Source organism: Rhea americana, unplaced genomic scaffold (assembly GCF_003343005.1).
Source record: "Rhea americana isolate MKP2758 unplaced genomic scaffold, rheAme1 scaffold_204, whole genome shotgun sequence".
Lineage (NCBI taxonomy): Eukaryota > Metazoa > Chordata > Aves > Rheiformes > Rheidae > Rhea > Rhea americana.
The window spans coordinates 74,819-91,356 of NW_028186195.1; the positions used below are offsets into that span (position 1 = coordinate 74,819).

The 16,538-nt window shown below is 60.4% G+C and overlaps 2 protein-coding genes across 4 annotated transcripts in view; both read right to left on the reverse strand.

Annotated features, from left to right (window-relative positions):
- The window catches only part of LOC146596245 (uncharacterized), a 4,982-nt gene extending 3,983 nt beyond the window's left edge, over positions 1–999 (reverse strand). The window contains exon 1 of the mRNA XM_085304219.1: positions 942–999. Coding sequence (XP_085160345.1) covers positions 942–999 — 58 coding nt within the window. The remainder of the gene's footprint in view (positions 1–941) is intronic.
- Positions 1,000–1,854: 855 nt separating this feature from the next.
- The window catches only part of TACC1 (transforming acidic coiled-coil containing protein 1), a 31,638-nt gene continuing 16,954 nt past the window's right edge, over positions 1,855–16,538 (reverse strand). For 2 of the 3 annotated variants that reach the window (XM_085304159.1, XM_085304158.1), the window contains exons 2-11: positions 11,859–11,919; positions 11,434–11,632; positions 9,604–9,659; positions 8,294–8,428; positions 8,091–8,167; positions 7,893–7,936; positions 7,622–7,782; positions 7,028–7,134; positions 6,239–6,359; positions 1,855–5,704 (exon numbers count right to left, since the gene is read on the reverse strand). In XM_085304159.1, the coding sequence (XP_085160285.1) occupies positions 5,636–5,704; positions 6,239–6,359; positions 7,028–7,134; positions 7,622–7,782; positions 7,893–7,936; positions 8,091–8,167; positions 8,294–8,428; positions 9,604–9,659; positions 11,434–11,632; positions 11,859–11,919 (1,030 nt within the window). In that variant the 3' untranslated portion in view covers positions 1,855–5,635. The remainder of the gene's footprint in view (positions 5,705–6,238; positions 6,360–7,027; positions 7,135–7,621; positions 7,783–7,892; positions 7,937–8,090; positions 8,168–8,293; positions 8,429–9,603; positions 9,660–11,433; positions 11,633–11,858; positions 11,920–16,538) is intronic. The other variant, XM_085304160.1, reaches the window with a different exon arrangement.

Consider the following 16,538-nt stretch of genomic DNA (forward strand, 5'->3'; position numbering starts at 1 on the left):
TTTAGCCTGAGCCGGGAAATTCTGAAGAACCCATGATGGTAAAATTACCACTTCTGTTGGGAGCAATATTGGTGTTTGCTTTCCTGACTGAGCAGAGCCCTCTCGTGGCAGCGTTTCCCAGCTATGTGGTCAACACGTTTTATTTTGCCTGCACTCATCCCACAGCAAAGGAGGAACTCGATGCCTCAGGCCAAATGGAGATTTGGATGGCCAAACGCCAGTAAACGCCTGCCATTAATGCAAAGCGAATGGTGGCACGTGTAAGGCAACCGCTCGTCCGCCGTGCTTCCCCTCGGCGGTTTGCTGCAGCGTGGAGCCGTCCCCGATCTCACCCGCAGCTGCAAGCAAGGGCAGTGTCTGCACCGTGTGGGGCCGAACCCTCAGCATCTGCACTGCACAGGGGCCAAGTCCGCAGCATCTGCACCGCGTGGGGCCGAGCCCACAGCATCTGCACCACACAGGGGCCGAACTCGCAGCATCTGCACCGCGTGGGACCGAGCCCACAGCGTCTGCACTGCACAGGGGCCGAGCCCCCAGCATCTGCACTGCGTGGGGCCGAGCCCGCAGTATCTGCACCGCGTGGGGCTGAGCCCACAGCATTTGCACTGTGCCGGGGCCAAGCCCGCAGCATCTGCACCGCGTGGGACCGAGCCCACAGTATCTGCACTGCGTGGGGCTGAGCCCGCAGCATCTGCACCGTGCGGGACCAAGCCCGTAGTGTCCACGGGGTACCACACCTGGCAGCGGTGCCACCTTCCTTCCCGCGTTGCAAGATACCTTTCTACGGCTGTGCCCGCGAAGAGGGAGCTTTGGCTGCAAGGCAGCTCCGGCGCCGGGAAGGCGCTTCCCTCGGGCATGCCCGGCGGGGCGCGCGGGGAAGGCGGCAGCTCCCACCGGAGCTGTGGCCCGTCTTGCTCTGCCGTTCGCTGCAGGACACTTACTGTCTCCGGCCAGGGACGTGACGACGGCCAGGGCCAGGAGGGTCTTCAGCGCGGGCATGTTCGGCCGTGTGCGGAGCGGGGCCGCGCGGTCGCGGTCTCCGCTTTGTATTAAGGTTGTACAGCTAATCTCCCGGAGTGATTGGATCAGTGGGCTGAGGATAACACACTTATGCAGCCCCTGGCTAATGCCCTCTTAGTGGGGCAGGAGGGGACGTGGCGCCCCAAGGGCATCGGCCCTGCTCCGCGCCGCCGGTTCCCGCGGCAGGAGACGGCTTCGGACGAGCCACCTTGCGGCGGCTCTCAACAGTCCTGACAAAGCTCGGTGCAGAGAAAAACGCCTTTCTTGCTGTTTGCAGCAGCTTAGTTGGGGCAAAATCCTCCAAAGTTTCCATCCTCCCCAAACCAGCGCAAGAGGACGGCTGGAAGCATGCACGGGGCTGGGCRCACCGCCAGACGTCCCCGGCGCTCAGCCGGGCGGGAAAGGGCCCCGTCCGCACCGACAGAGAAGCTAAACCGAGGAACATTTGCCCAAGGCCACGAACGGCACCGGGGTTGGCCCCGCTTCCCGGCGCACACCACCGCTCTCCGCTCCCTTCCTTGCGGAAAGCTGTCCCGAGGCTGCTGCGGCGGCTGGTCCCAGGCGCAGGGCGCTCCGGTGGCTGCAGCACAGCTTAGGGAAATCTGCCATGCACAGCATTTAAGCGTGATAGGAATTAACAGGGCACTCAAAGTCRTTCTAGGTCTGAATTTCAGAGTTTATAAAAGCAGGGTTCAGGAATGGATGCCAACCATGCTGCTTTGAAATCAGAAGAATTATCAACCCTATTAATGAGGCAGAATCAGGTCTTTCCTAGAAGGTAAAGCCGGCTTCTCTAAAAATGCATCACCAATCTTCTAACAAATACCAAGAAGCTTTCAAGAGTGGTAAACACAATTTTTATTCAGGCAATGAAACATGGAAAAAATATATTAGTAATCATTATAATAATCTCATTTGTGTGAGTATAACTCTTACAAATATTTACCTGACATATAAAAGGGAAATTATTGTACGTATAAAATTTATGTTGATGGCAGTTACATACATTGTACAAAGCAATCTTGGTAGTAGTCAATGCAAAGATGAAGTCCTCCTGCCTCGATGAGGGCGGGCGCTCCGCAAGGACAGGGTGGAAGCGGATTTGCAGTGAGGATGATTACTCATTGGCACTTCACTGTAGACAAGATCTACGGGCAAATGCACACTTGCAAACAGTGCAACTAGCAACATTAACCAGGCAGGCACCCTCAACTGTTAGAACCAGACATTGAAATTCTAGTGCGAGAGAAAGAAAGAGAAGACGAATGCAACCACGCTCGGCTCTCACTGCGTGGGTATTTGCAAAGCTCCCTGCGCTGGTAACGCTTCTTGGCTTGAACACGGGGAAGCACGTGAATACTGCTGTGTTCCCAAGACACTTGAGGAAATTACTCTGCACCATGACTGCGATGGGCTCCCTGACCTGGGAACAGCAGGGACTCTCACGCTCTTCTCCAAACGCTGTTGATTAGCAAAAGATGGAGCCGTGCCTTTGTAGCCTCGCAGAGAAGGAGCTGCAGGAACCGAGCCAGGCCTCGCCGCAGCTCTGCTCCYGGCTCTGCGTGCCAGAAAGCAGCACACGAGAGGCAACAGTCTTGCCCATTTAAAGTTACAAACACACGCCTTCTATTATATATAACTATAACCATTATATATATATTTATATATATGTAACTATAACCATATTATAGTTAATAAATCATTCCTTAGGAATCTTCTTTGCCCAGATTGTAAGTGCATGCTGACAGGCACAGAAACGGAGCAGCGGTCGGATGACAGAGGCAGTGAAAGTGCAACCACGGGACACCAGGGAGCAGGGAGAAGTGGGAAGATGCTGCCAGAGCAGATTATTACTGTGGGAGCAGCTCTCCACACACAGCCTTGCCTCTCACACTGCTCCTCTCGCAGTGGAGGGAAGACTGCAGGATTTACTTCATAACAGACAAGCTACAACTCTGGGTAGCTGCTGAAAGTGGTGAAATCAAAACTTCCCAAACTGGAAACYACCCCAAATTAACTTTTCACAAGCCTCAGGAACTTGTGCAATTCTGCTTTCCTTCCAATTTCTGAATAAGATGCAAAGGGACAAACCCAAATCCCCAAGATAAGATGAGTCTCAAGGTTTCTAATTAAACTTCAGAGCCCCTCCGAAGGTCCCGAAGTGCAGCACATCCCGTGATCAGCACCTCCTGGAGGTCGCTCCTCACTATGGTCACCATCACCCTGCAAAAGCCCCGGCTAACGGCAGCCAACAGAGGGTTGCTTGCAGTAAGGCCAGGAAGGCCCTTTTGGAGCTGGACACACGTGAGAATAAGTAAAGAAGAAAATGATGCTAGTCTAGAGGTCCCAAATGCTGGTGAAAYGGAGTAACGGGAGTCATGCTCCAGTGGGCTGTGGTTGGCACATTGATTCCCTGGACTGGAACTGCCTTTGCAGACCATCTCGTAGAGCTTCTTTTTACCAGTGTATTAGAAGGATGTGCAGGAAGAAAAAAGAGAAAAGAAAAGGTTTTTCTTTTCCACCAGCTGTGCAAGGAACTCACTATTTGGCAGAAAGCGGCAGGTCCACCCCTCCGAATGGCCTCGGCCGCCGGCTCCCTCTCTGCACCGCTAACAGCCCCTCCGCGCGTTAACCAGGAGGGTGCCCACGCATCCGTGAGCTGTCATGTGCTAGGGCAGGCTGCCATCATCTTCGCTGCCTAGGTGTATAATAAAGTCTCTCTATACATAATATAACTAATAAAATATCTATCAGGTATATGGCTCTGGTTTAAACAGATGCTCGCACTACATGCTCAACACAGGGAACTAGAAAATAGAGGGAAAACAGCTTGACTCTGTTACAAAAAGATAGCAGCAAAAAGGTTTGCTAAAGTTGTAGGTAGGCTGGGTAGGAAACAGTCAAAAGAGCAGATTTCCCTTATTTGACACTTTACCACTATCCATTCAAGGTGATAATACAGAATCCTCTGCCACTACAGCTAGTGCCTTATTCGATCTATCTATCTGCTCTCTGGAGGACCTGACTGCTTTGCACTGACCCTGAGAGGAAGTGCTGCAAAGCGCGGTTCCCAGGCACGGCGAGGGAGCCCGGAGCCGAGCACCCGGGGCGGCCRGCAGCGCACGCGGCGAGACGCGCGGGCAGGCTGGCTCCGGCACCGGCACCACCAGGAGGGCACGCACCCGGGCCCTACGCGTGCATCGAACACGCGTCACCCTGCAGAGCTCCTCGGGTCCCGCTGCAGCACAGAGGCAACCTCAGCAATTCTGCTCGAGCTGGGCATGGCCAGAAAGGAAAACGTCTTTGAAATACAGCCTGCGTGGAAATCCAGATTTTGTTTTGCATCCAGTTAGATTTAGGCTGATTATTTTTTGGCTGTCTGGATCTGGCTTTGCTTGTAAAAACTGGGTTTTGTTTGTTTCTCATAGCAGTCAATGCTGTATGGGCATTTCTGACAGCAGCACAAGAGCCAGAGTGTTATTGCACTCTTCATTGCCTTTCTGTTCTGGTTAGGAAAAATGATCTTTAGGTCAGCAGAAYCATGAAGAAGTCTAGGGTTTGCTTCCTTCCTTCTACAACAGCTACGGTGGGGGACTAACCTCCCTGCAGCTTGTGGGACCAACAGCAACACACTTGGCTTTACATGTTTTAAAGCAGACTAGAAACCCACATAACAAGTGTCAGGAAGTGCTGGGGTGAACAGCAGAACAGCCGCAGGGAGGAAGGACGGGTCCCAGCTCTCCAGAACCGAGATCTTCCCCATTTCTCTGAGCAAACTACCCCCGGCTGCAGAGGTCTCCAGCACTCAGCTGTGCTCTCTTCGAGAAGGCTTGAAGTGACCACGGCCGAGCAGCCGTCTCTGTGCTCCCTTGGGCAATGGGATGTGCAGGAGGACTGTGCTGGATTGGAAGAGGTCAGCGGAGAGCCCGAGTGCAATGCTAATAAAGTGCACGAACGCGGAGGGACGTGAGCTTCCTTCCCTAGAGGCCGGCACGGCTAGGGATCAGGATGTGCTGTGCCGTGTTTCACCGGTGTACAAGAGGCATGGGTCATCCCCGTGAAAACTACCCCCTCCCCCAAACCTATCTACTGCCAAGCCACTTCACCCGTGCTCCGCTCAGCCCGCACGAGACCCGCCACTGCGCCTGGGACCTTGCCCACATCTCAGGGCAAGACCCACCGCGCTGTCAGATCCGTCTAATGAGAAAAGAAAATCAGTGGCAGATCTCGTGCGAGCACAGCTGGAGCCTGCTCCCACACCCGGGGTGCCGGAGCCCTGGAAGCCACCGCACCGCTGGGGACAGTGCAGATGGACCGCACGGCTGGCCAGGGGGCTGGCTGGCCCCAAGGGGAGCACATGCGTCCTGCCTGGCTGCAGAGAACTGAGCCAAGCCCTGGCACCCGTTGGGGCTCTCGAGCCTGGGAAATAACCGGAGACTAGGACATCGCGAGGACYGTGTTGGAGGTGAGGCTGCGCAGTCCGGCAGCCAAGCGGGAGGCAGCTGCACGCATGTGCTTYTCTGCTAAGGGGGGTTATCCTGGGTAATAAGGCAAGGTGCTTGAAGGTACAAGAAAAGCRGCCAAGTGCACAGTGCTGGACGAGGGGTGGTGAGACTCAGTCTGTCCTTCCCAGCTTCGCTATCAGCTCATCGCAGATCTTGGTCAGCTCCTCAATCTCCTGGTTCTGAAAGAAAAGCAGACCTTGAGGACCCCTGCTGTGGCACCAGATGGGGATTAAGCCCAGGTCCATCTGCCACTGAGTCAGCGCACGAAGCTCCACCAGCAGAATGTGCAGCTGGGCTCCTGCCCCTGCCCCTGCACAGCTCCTCCATACAGCACCCAGGTGCCACAGGGAACGCAGGCTCAGATCTTCTCATCCCCTAACACACCCAGCTGCGTTTGTGGCACGGAGACCCCCGCAGCTCTGGCTGTCCAGTTCTGCTGTTGTTCAACCCACATGTCCATTTGCTGGCAAGCTCTGCCCATGCTCCCAGATAGCTCAACACGTGTCAGCCAGCACTGGAGGCCACATCACTGCACACACCTCTGCCTAAGACTGGGCAGAGCTCACATTTCCTTGCAAGAGGACAAGTTGTACACCGAAAAGCACTTTCAGGGCCAAAAACCCAAAGACCACTTCCAGCACCAAGGAGACGCTCAGGACAGCCAAACCTGCAGGTACTGCAGCAATCCAGAGTGAAAGCAGTGGGATTTTTACCTTCTGCTGGAGGGCTCTCTCCAGGGACTCCACCTTCATCTGCTCTTTGCGGAGGCCGGCGTGCAGCGCCGCGCTCTCAGCTTTCGCCTTTGTGCGCACCTGGGCGATCTCCTCGTTGGCTCTTCGTGGGGTTGGGAGAGAAAGAGACAGCGGTTATGTCTTTGCAGGCAGCCAGGGGAGGTTTCCCTGCACAACAGAGTTGCGCTCTGCATGAAGCTGGATTAGGTAACTCCTCTAAACTCTGGTATGGAAACTCTGCTTTCTCATGGCTACCCTAAACCAGCTCCTCATCCATTTAGCTCAGGGCTCAGATGCATGAGCAGGCACTCTGAGCTGCTGCACATCAGCTTAGCCAGGATAACTGCATGACCCCCTTTGCACACAAGAAATACGAGCTCAGCTGAAATGTGGGAACTTTTTAAGCTATTGCAAATATACTTTGCACCTCAGGGCCTCCATTAAAAAAGCTAAGCAGAAGATCAAGGATTTGTGCTGGATTAATTATATCCATTTAAACTCACATCTGAGGTTATAAACAGCAGCTTTTCACATTAATAAGCTCTTGGCTTCTAACCTCAGAAATGCAAATGGAGACCAGTGCTGAACAACATCTCAGACGCCAGTGCTGGACAGGGCTGTTCATGTGAGCCTCTCTGAGGTTTGCCATGCCTCTAGGAATAGACCCCACTGAAGGAAAGCATGAAAAGCCACCTGCTCTCTTCCCTCTCACCAGCACCTAGAAAGGGCCAACCTGCATTTCACATAGCCCGATGTAAACGCGATGCATACTTGTCTAACTTTTCTTCTGCATGGACTTTCAGGGCCTGATACCGCTGCTCTTCTTGCTTGACCCGGGCTAAATAATCTTGAGCACACTTTTTCAAAGCTTCTTCATTCTGGAAAATAAAGTACATCCATCTGAACAGGGACTGGGCACAGAGGTACTACTCTGATCTATCGTGCTCTGAACACAACAGAAAAAAGATTTTGATAGGTCCAGTTTCTCACTTATGCTGGAGCCTTTTATCCAGCTGGGCAGCATGGAAAAGCCCTTGGGCAAACAGAGCCTGTGTTTTTAAGGGTGCATTGCCCTGGCATCTGCTCTTGCCTTAGATGCAGCGTCTCACAGGTTAAACGGAGAACACTAGCAAGAACATGGAGACAAACAGGCTCTCCGAGAGCCCAGCTCCCACCACCGACTTCCTGTGACACTCACAAGCCTCTTCTGCTCGTTTATCAAGGCAGAGGAGAGCAAGCAGATAAACAGCCTTCTGCAAAGCACCGCGTGGGACTGAAGGGAGCTGCAGCATTGCTGCATGGGATGGCGTGAGGCCACGCTGCCCTCAGCACTGGGAGAGGAAGAGGAACCCAAGAGGTAAGRACCTTCTTGAAGCCTTCCAGGACGCCCTTCAGGTTTTCGTATCTCCTAAAGAGGTCCGACAGGGACCTCTCCACAGAGTTTAAGTCTGCCAGGGCCTGGTCCTTCTCCATCGTGAGCTGCTGGAGGTTCTTCTGAGACGTCATGTTTGTCCTCTGCTCATCCTCTGCGAGGAAGAACGGAAAGCACGTAGGACACGGCGACAGCGCGGGGCCCGCGTGCGGGTGGAGGCACACGCCAGCACCAGGTCCACGCCACGCGGGGCAGAGGCCTTACCTATCATCTGGGCAATGGTCTTCTCATACTCGGCCACGATTTTCCTAGAAGGGAGGAGGAAAGAGCAGGCGAGAGGCGACGTTTTGCAGGCGAGCTGCCCCGGGGCGCGGCGGAGGGAGGCAGAGGCGCTCGCCCACGGGAACGGGCGGTCCAGCCCCGCTCCCGGGGCCGGGCGGACCGCGCCGGCCGGGCCCTCACCTCATCTCCAGGACCTCCTGCCGGCTCTCCTCGTATTTCTTCTTCCACTCGTTCGCTTCTATCTCCTTGGCGATGATCTAGGTAGCGGCAGACACGAGCCCCTGGGCAGGTGCCCCCCGCCCGCAGCGCCCCGGCAGCGCTCGGTCGCACCCGCGGCACGCGGGGGCCGCGGCGCCGGCGCCTCCCCCCCCGGCACGCGTTACCTCCTCCCGGATGAGCGTGAGCACCGCCGCCTTCTCCGGCTCGCTGAGGCAGATGCCGTCCAGGGGGCTCTCGCGCCCGCCCGCGCTGCCCGCCGGCGCGGGGGCTTTCTCCACCGAGCACAGCCCAGGGCTGCCCTGCGGGCAGAGCCGTCCGTCGCGGACGCGGCATCGCTCCGGCTTTCCTCTCGCCCTCGCCTTGGGGGGACCCGCGCGGGGCCCTTCGGACGCCCCCACGCCCGGCACCTCCCGGCGCTTTCGCTCCGGCCCCGCGGGGCTCCRCTCCTCCCGCAGATCGGCGGTGCCGGCGCGGGGCCCCCCGGGAASGGCCGTGGCAGGGCTCCCGCCGCCGTGCCCGTCCCATCCCTTCTCTCGGGGGCTCCCCCCGCTGCAAAGGCCCCCGAAACGCGCTCCTCCCGCCGGAGGCTTACACCTCCGCCTCTCCTGCACGGGCGACGGTGACGCCCCGCGCAGCCATTGCCTTGGCAACCGGCTGCAAGGCCACAAATAGCGGAGAGCTGCGGAGGAGCCAGCCAGCGTTTCTGCAGTGTTTTGGAAACGAAGGCGGTCTCGCTGCCCGCCTCCTCCCCCAGCGCAGGCTGTCGCTGGGATGCAAGCGCCGGCRCTCCCGCGAGCTCGCCCAGCTCCGCGGCGGGGGCTGCGCGCGAGCAGCGGGCCCCGGAGCGGCCCGAGCAGCGGGCTCGCCTCGCCGGACGCCCTTGCGGGGCTTAGCGGGGTTAAACCTGCCCCCGAGCAAGGCGTTCTGCTGATGCTGCTAATCCCGCTGTCGCCTGTCCGCGCGGCAGCGGCTGGGGCAGGCGAGCGGAGCTGGCRGCGTGCCGCGCTCGCCGCGCGTCCGCCCGGGCTGCTTTATTAACCGCCCGCGGGGTCCCGCCAGCGGCCCGCGAGGACCACGGCTAACGTCCCGCGGCTCGGCCCGTCCCCGCGTGCCGCCGTTACCGCCGCGGCCCTGCCGCCTCCCGCCGCCCCCGCGGCAGCCCACCGCGCAGGGCAGCCTCCCCGCCGGGCTCCCCGCGGGCTGCCGGAAACCACCGCTGCCCTCGTTACCCGCCCCGGGCCCGCCTGAGCGGCTCCGGAACCGCAGYGCCCAGAGCCGCTTCCTGCCGGGAGGCTCCGGTTGCGCCCGCGGGATTRGGAGCAACGTTCGCGGCAGCTTCCCGCCTCCCGCTCCGCACGCGCCCGGCAGCGGTGCAGGGGGCCGGGGCCGGCGCACGGCCCCGCCGCGCGCGCACGCGCCCGCACCCTTCCCCGGGACCCGCCGCGCAGCCCCTGCTCGAGGGAAGGGCACTCACAGGCAGGAGGCCAGGGCCGTCCTTCTCCAGCTGCTTGGAGGTCTCCTTCTCAAAGCCTAGAAATGGGGAAACACAAGAGTTCAGCTGTCTGCGACGGACACTCGGGCTGGAGAAGCGGATGTGCTAGGATGGAGAGGTGTACGGCAGGGCCTCCACGTCCCCCRAAAGCTCCCCTGTGCCCGGCTCCCGGCCCTGCACGGGGCTGGGCGGGAAGGATGCACGCCAGCCAGCCTCTCCTGCACTGCCAGGGCTGGAAACCAACACTTCCCTCTGGCGGCAACGCAGCCCTGTGCATCTGTCCCGGCAGCTGTCATACCGGCAATTCCCCAGGACGGCGGGGGGCTGGGAAGAAAGGAAGACGCAGCGGAGAGTTTGTATTTTGCAAGCGGGGCTGGCTCGCACGGCACAGGAGGCGCTCCGCGAGCAGYGCTCTGCGCCCGGGATAGAGCGCAGCTGCTCCGTCCGCTCCGAACAGCACGAACCCCGGCCCCGCGCCAGCTGGGCCTGCCGCAAGCCGAAGGAGGTGCCGCAGGGCCCCGTCTGTCCTTGGGGGCAGCGCTGGAGCGGAGATAAAAGCTGTCTCCACTAGTCCCCCGTGCGCCGGACCCCCTGCCGTCTCACACGGCTTGGGATATAACTTACGAAGCTCCTTCATAAACAACTGCAAACACGATCCATTATTCATCTGTGAACGGGGCAGGGAAAAGCGTGTTCCCAGGACACCGCTACGAAGGGAAGGAGGCAACGTAGCGCGCTCCGCCTGCAGCTCTCCCGTTTGCCCCTGCCCCCTCGCCGGCGCCGAGCCCGTGCACGCCTGCTCGGCCCACCCGGACGAGCGGCGACAAACAAGACCTCCCAGGCCCTTAGCTGGCTACCAAATTTTTCCTCTTCTGAGGAACAAAGAACTGTTTTCACAAAAGACAAAACAGCTCCTGAGAGGTCTGCAGCTCCTCCCGGCGCGCAAGAGAAATGATGGATGAATAACTGCACAGGAGACGGCTGCAAACCTTCAGGGCGGCGGCTTCTGCCATTTGCACCTGTAACTTCAATATTGATTAAATGTCGTGGGTTTTTTTGCCTGGCTTTTAATTATTTTTTAACGGATTGGTCAGAGCAGCAAATTACGTAGAAGACAGACAGTGAAACAGCACCGGGAGCGTTAGCATAGCTCATCTGTGGCACGGTGGGGATCTCTACTAACCCCGCCACGGTGCTCCGACGGGCGCCGCGTCACGACGGCTCTGCTCCCGAGCGGGGCGGCCCCGCGAGCCCACGGCGGGGCTCGGGCTGCCGGCGTGGGCGCGTCCCCCGCTGAATTAACGGGGCTCCCGTGCTTGGAGCACCTGGACCTCTTTTGTTTTTTCTTTTCCTGTGCTGACATTTCTTCTATTTAGTATAAGCAAAATCAGCCTGCTCGTTACTTGTGTCCTGCCTCCGCTCGCTCACACGCAGCCAGCAAAAAACAAGCAGGACAGACGCCCTCAGCGACGGACCCGACTTCTGGCTCGCGGCTCTGCTCTAAGCCGCCCGCCCGTGGCGACGGGAGCGGAGCGGGCAGGGCGCCGGGGGCCCGGGCTGCCGCAGCCCCCGGCGAGAGCGGGACGCTCCGAGGCACCGCCGCCGGCCCCGTCCTTCCCCCCGCGGCCCGGGGAAAGGGCCCAAACGGACCGGCACCGACCTCTCCGTAACGGAAAGCCCACGGCTGAGCGAGGGGAAAAACGCCCGGCAGCCCGGCGGCGCGCGCGGGAGGAGCTGGAGCTGCCGCCGCCGCAGCGGGACGCGCGCGGTGCCCGCGCCGGCGGGACCACGGGGCGCCCGGGAGGCTCCTACCCGCCTCGGCGCCGAGCCGCGCCGCGGGCGCCGGCACGGCCGAGCACTCGAAGTACTCCAGGTCATCCTCCGGCTCCCCCTTCCTCTCCGGCCCGGGCGCTTTCTGCGCGGAGCTGGTGGAGGCCAGCTTCTCCTCGTCGGTGGCGCGTCCATCCCGGTTCGCAACGTCGGGGATTTCCGAGATCAGCGCTCCTTCATCCTGCAGGATCAAGGCACGGGGTTAAGCAGGGCTGGACTAATCGGAGGCGAGCGGACGGTCGGCGGAGAGCGCCGGGAGCTCGTYGCCCGCGGACCAGCTGCTCCGGGCCAGCGCGGGACGGCTTGGCAGACGCACGTGGGGCTCAGGACGGAGCGAACAACGAGCGAGGCGCTCGGATGGCTCCGTCCCGCCCAGCCCGCGGCTCCCGACGCTCGCTGCCGCGTACCTGAGCGCCGACGTCCAGGACCAGGGACTGCGCCTCGTACCGCTTCACCTTGCAGCCGCTCCTGGGGGAGAGAAGCGGGGGGCTGAGCGGCGGCGGGCGCCGCGGGSGGCCGGGCGAGGGGGCGCGGGCGGGACAGCCAAGCGGGGAGGCAGCCCCAGCGCTAGCGTTGCACCCTGCTCGCGCGCAGCACCGGCGAAACACCGAGGCAGAGCAAACGCCGGCACGCGCAGAAGGAGCGAGCGAAGAAAGCACACCGCAACACACCGTCTTCTATTTTGAGACGTTTATTCCTGTTGCTCCCCCAGCGAGGGTAAGGGCCAGAGACAGGGCGCCGAGGCACTGACGGAGAGAAAGGCGATTACCAAGGAGTCTGAAAGGAAAGCTTTCCCTCGCTCCCTCCTCGCGCTGCGCGTCCGGCGGGGCGGCATCCCGAGGCCGGAGCGCACGCTGACTTTCCGCACGCAGGAAGCGCCGCCGCCGCTCTCCCCCCKCTCTGCCCCGGGCCCGTCTCCGCCGCGTCCAGCCGTTCCCCGAGCGGCTCAGGCACGCGCAGCCCGGGGCACGCAGCAGGGTGCTCGCAGGACCGAACCGCATCGCTCCTTTGCGCTTTGAACGCGCTCTCCGTCGCGATGGAAATGCCATCGCCAAGACGGGGGTCTTGCGGACTGGGCACGGCCGAGCTCAGGTTCCTCTTGCAGCACGTCCCGCGGCCGGGCGCCCTGCCGCGAGGAGGCTCTCGGGGGCTTTGCCGGCGGGGAAGCAGCACCCCGGTGGCTTTCAAGGGTTTCTATTCACGGCCCCTCCTGGCCCCCGCAGCCGCCCAGGACCTGCCAGCCTTGGCGGCATCCCCAGCGCCTGCTTGCGGCCCCGGCTCTCGGGAGCTGCTTCGGGCTGGGCAGAGCAGGGGAGGCGGCGGCAGCCCGGCGGAGGCCGCCCGCTCCTGCTCCTGCTCCCGCTCCGCTGCCGCGGGGCTTCGCTCCGCTTTGGCTCAGCCTGCACGAGGCAAAGCGAGGAGGCAGGGGACGCTGGCTGCGGCGCTGCAACGGCAGCGCGGACTCAGTAGATGAGACGATGCGCATGAAGCATCCGCCCGCCGCGCACGAAGGAGAGCTGTTCCCACACCCCGGGCACGAGCGCACACYCTACCGCCCTCTCGCTCCGCGGTTAGCAACCTCCCCTCGCTTTCTGCCAGGCCTGACTTTCCCAGAAGACAAAYACTTGCTGAGCTGAAGACCGCCCACTACAAACCGGTCAGGGAGGGATCTCCTCCAGATTTGATGCTCCTCCACTGCAGAGCTGCCGGCAGGAATCTGAACAGATTCGCAGCGAGGCGTTGCGAGCTTTGTCAGATCAGCTCCCCACCCTTCTCCCTCCCTGGTCTTGCCATCCCACCACGCACGTGCTCCGGCAGAGCACCATGAGCAATGTGGCGTGGCACAAGCAAATTTTGTTTGCATGTAAATACGTGCACCTCTGTCACACTGAAAAATCCTGCTCAACTTCATTTTTCTCCATCACACCCTAACGCAAGTAGTTAAATCACAGCTTGCCACATCCCTCGCAATCTCCCTGCTCTCAGGGCGATCACGATACGCTCTCCTGGGGACGGTGTTATCACACCATCTGGCAGCTGCTTTACCTCCCCCACCAACACCATGATAACAGCTCTGTAATTCGCAGGGACGGGGAAGCGCGGGAGAAGAAAGGACAGACGGACTGTCCGGGCTCCGAATCCGGGCACACCCGGGCACCCAGGGCCCCGCTCACTGCGCCGGCCGCTGGCGCTCGCAGCTGGGCCGGCTGCAGCCCGCAGAGCTGGGCAGAGCCGCCAGCCCGCAGTCCCGCGCGAAGGAAAGCGCCTTTTTAACCACCGCGCTGGGAAGAGGCAGCTCAGTCCTCAGCGGAGAYGCAGACGCCAGCACTTGCGGGGGGCTAAGGACTCCGCTGCTCTCTGCAGTGGGCTCGCTCACGTCCTGCCCCGTCAGCTTTGCTCCAGCCCCGTCTCCAAGCAGGACGTCCCAGACCAGCTCTGACCCCGCGCGAGCCCAGGCCCCCTCCCCGCCGCCCCGCTCCCTGCAAGCCGCCAAGCGGGTCCCCGTTCTCAAGGCGGGGGGAAAGGTCTGAAATGAGAGTGCTGTTTGGAGCACCATGAGGGCAAAGCCCCTCCGAGGTGCGGTGACACGTTCTGCAGGCGCAGGACCAGCAGCTCCCTCGCCCCGGATCTATTTCCCGGCTACTGCTTTCCACCTACCCCTCTGCAGCGCCCAGTTCCCCTGACATCCTCACCACCTTTGCAGGCATCTGGACTGCACAGAAACCTGCCTTCCCCCGCCGACGCACTGATTTTAAGTACTTTCACATCATCAAAATGCATTGCAAGTGGGCATGCTGTGAGAGCAAGCACAGGCACACGCCTCGAGTGCGACTCTCGGCTCCTCTCGCTCCCTCGCGCGCAGGCAGTTGCAAGGCTAAGCTGTCCCACAAAACACGCTCCGAGAGGCGCAGAGGACACAGATCAGACAGCGGAGAGCAGGAGTCGAAAGGCAAGAAGGAGTCAGCATGCCATGGAGAGCCGTGGGGCCAACACACACCCACTGAGAGAGAGAACAAAAACCAACAAAACAAAAGAGGAAAGAAAACCAGAAGAGAGTACTTACAACAGAAAACAGAGAAATTTCACTTGTTCAGTAGTCCTGATGCACCAAAAAATAGACAGGAAAGAGACAGACAGATGGAGAGAAGAAAAGCATGTGAAAAGACCTGGATATTAACTCTCATCTGGAGAAACACAATGAATTGCACAACTCTGTCTTTCTGGAAAGAACACATAGCTAAAGATGTTCCGATTCTGCATTTGCTATTATCAGAGGAAGACTGAGCATTCAATCAAAAATCCAGATTGCGAGGGAGGCAAGTGCCCGGAACAGCTCGTGCTGCTCCGAGGCAATGAGGAGAGCCTGAACCTTTCCCTGCCGTTTCCACTCGCTGCCAGCTCCTGCTCCCTTCAGGATCACTCACAGGAACGCTGACTCCCTTCAAAAATCTGCATTGAGATTCCTGCTTTTGCTTTCAACTGGTTCCAATTACTGCTGTTAAATGCAATCACAAATCGCAGCGGAAGGACTCCAAGGTTTGCTGGGCAGCTCTTCCCTTATGCGATATTCCCCTCTGCTTCACTTGCCTGYTCCAAGACCTTGCAGAGGGCAGGTACAACCAACTCTGTCTCAGACCCTGGGATTTGGCATCCTATGACTTAAAGCTCTTAAAAAGCCAGGCTGAGACTTCAGTACTGCCCAGACACAGTTTGGATGGCATTTGTGATGCAGTAGGTGAAATATCAAGAAAATAACCAGGTTTAATGAATAAGCCTGTTCCCAGAGAGGGGGGCGTAACAGTGCCTGCGTTCCCGGTAGGCATTGGGAAACGTCACCATTTACACGGTGGTTTTAAATAGCGTGGTTCAGGAACTAAATATGCACTTAAAGAATCCCACATGCACTGAAATAGTTCTGCAAGGGACAACAAGCTCCCCATTGCCTCTGCAAATGTGCTAAAAGCAACAAACGAGCTGCCTGTTTAACCTTTCTCCTTTTCTTCAGCTATAAAAAGGGAAGCTCTGCGGCAGCTCGCAAAATGTTCCGGCAGCATCTGCCGAAGCAGACACGCGTCCGCAGCCTACAGCAGAGGCACGGATCCCTCGGCGTGCCCGGGGAGCCCCCGCGGGCTCGCGCCTCGGCACGTGCGCGCAGCCTCGCAGGCCGGAATCGCGGGCGTTTTTCCAAAGAGGCTCTGCAGCGATTCCTGCAGGCAGACCCCGATCCGGACTCGGCGGGGCAGCCCCGAGCGCCAGCACTGCCGGGGGGCRCCGGCCCTCCTCGACCCGGCCGTCCCCGAGCAGCAAGACCTGCCGGCAGAGAGCCGGCTACCGCGAGGACAACGGGTGGATAAAACCGGGGCGGCAGCGGGGGCGCGGCAGCCTCCGGGACGTTCGTGGGTGTCCTGGGCTCGCTCAGAAGGCACCGGGGGAGACCGGAGCACCGCGAACGCGGCGGCGCCGGGGCCGCCCGCCCAGCGCCCACCCGCACTCACGTTATCAAGCGCGACCGGGGCTTCTTCGGGGAGTCTCGGCCCTTCATTAGCTCGTCCGGCACCTCCAGCGTCTGCGACTCCAGGATCTCGTTGAGGCTGTTCTCGGCGGCCGGGCAGGAGCTGGCGGTGGTGCTGGTGGGCKTAAAGGGGTCCGCAGAGTCCAGGCGATCGGGGTCGAAGCGGCAAGAAGCCTTGGGGAGCGTCGGCGAGTTCTGCAGCGCRGAGCTGCTGCTGAAGGGGTTGAAATCCGGGTTGTCCCACTGGCTGGGGTCCACGCCGGAGGAGCCGCCGGGAGCCCTCTCCGCGTCCTCGGCGGGTTTCTTCGCCGGCTCCCTCTGCCTTTTGGGCGTCAGCTTGCTGGCCGGGATCCGGCTGCCCTTCCTCGGCGCAGCCTTCCTGGCCTCGGCGCTCTCGGCCCCCTCCGGGGCACCGGGCTCCGGTGGCCGAGCCGGCGCGGTGCTCGGCGGGGCCGGCTCCGCGCCGGGACGTTCGGCTGCCGGCGGGGAGCTCTGCACCGCGGGGCCGCCCAGCACGGAGGGGCTCGCGCTCTCGTCGCGCGCCGCGGGACCGAGGACGGCCTCGGCGAGCGGG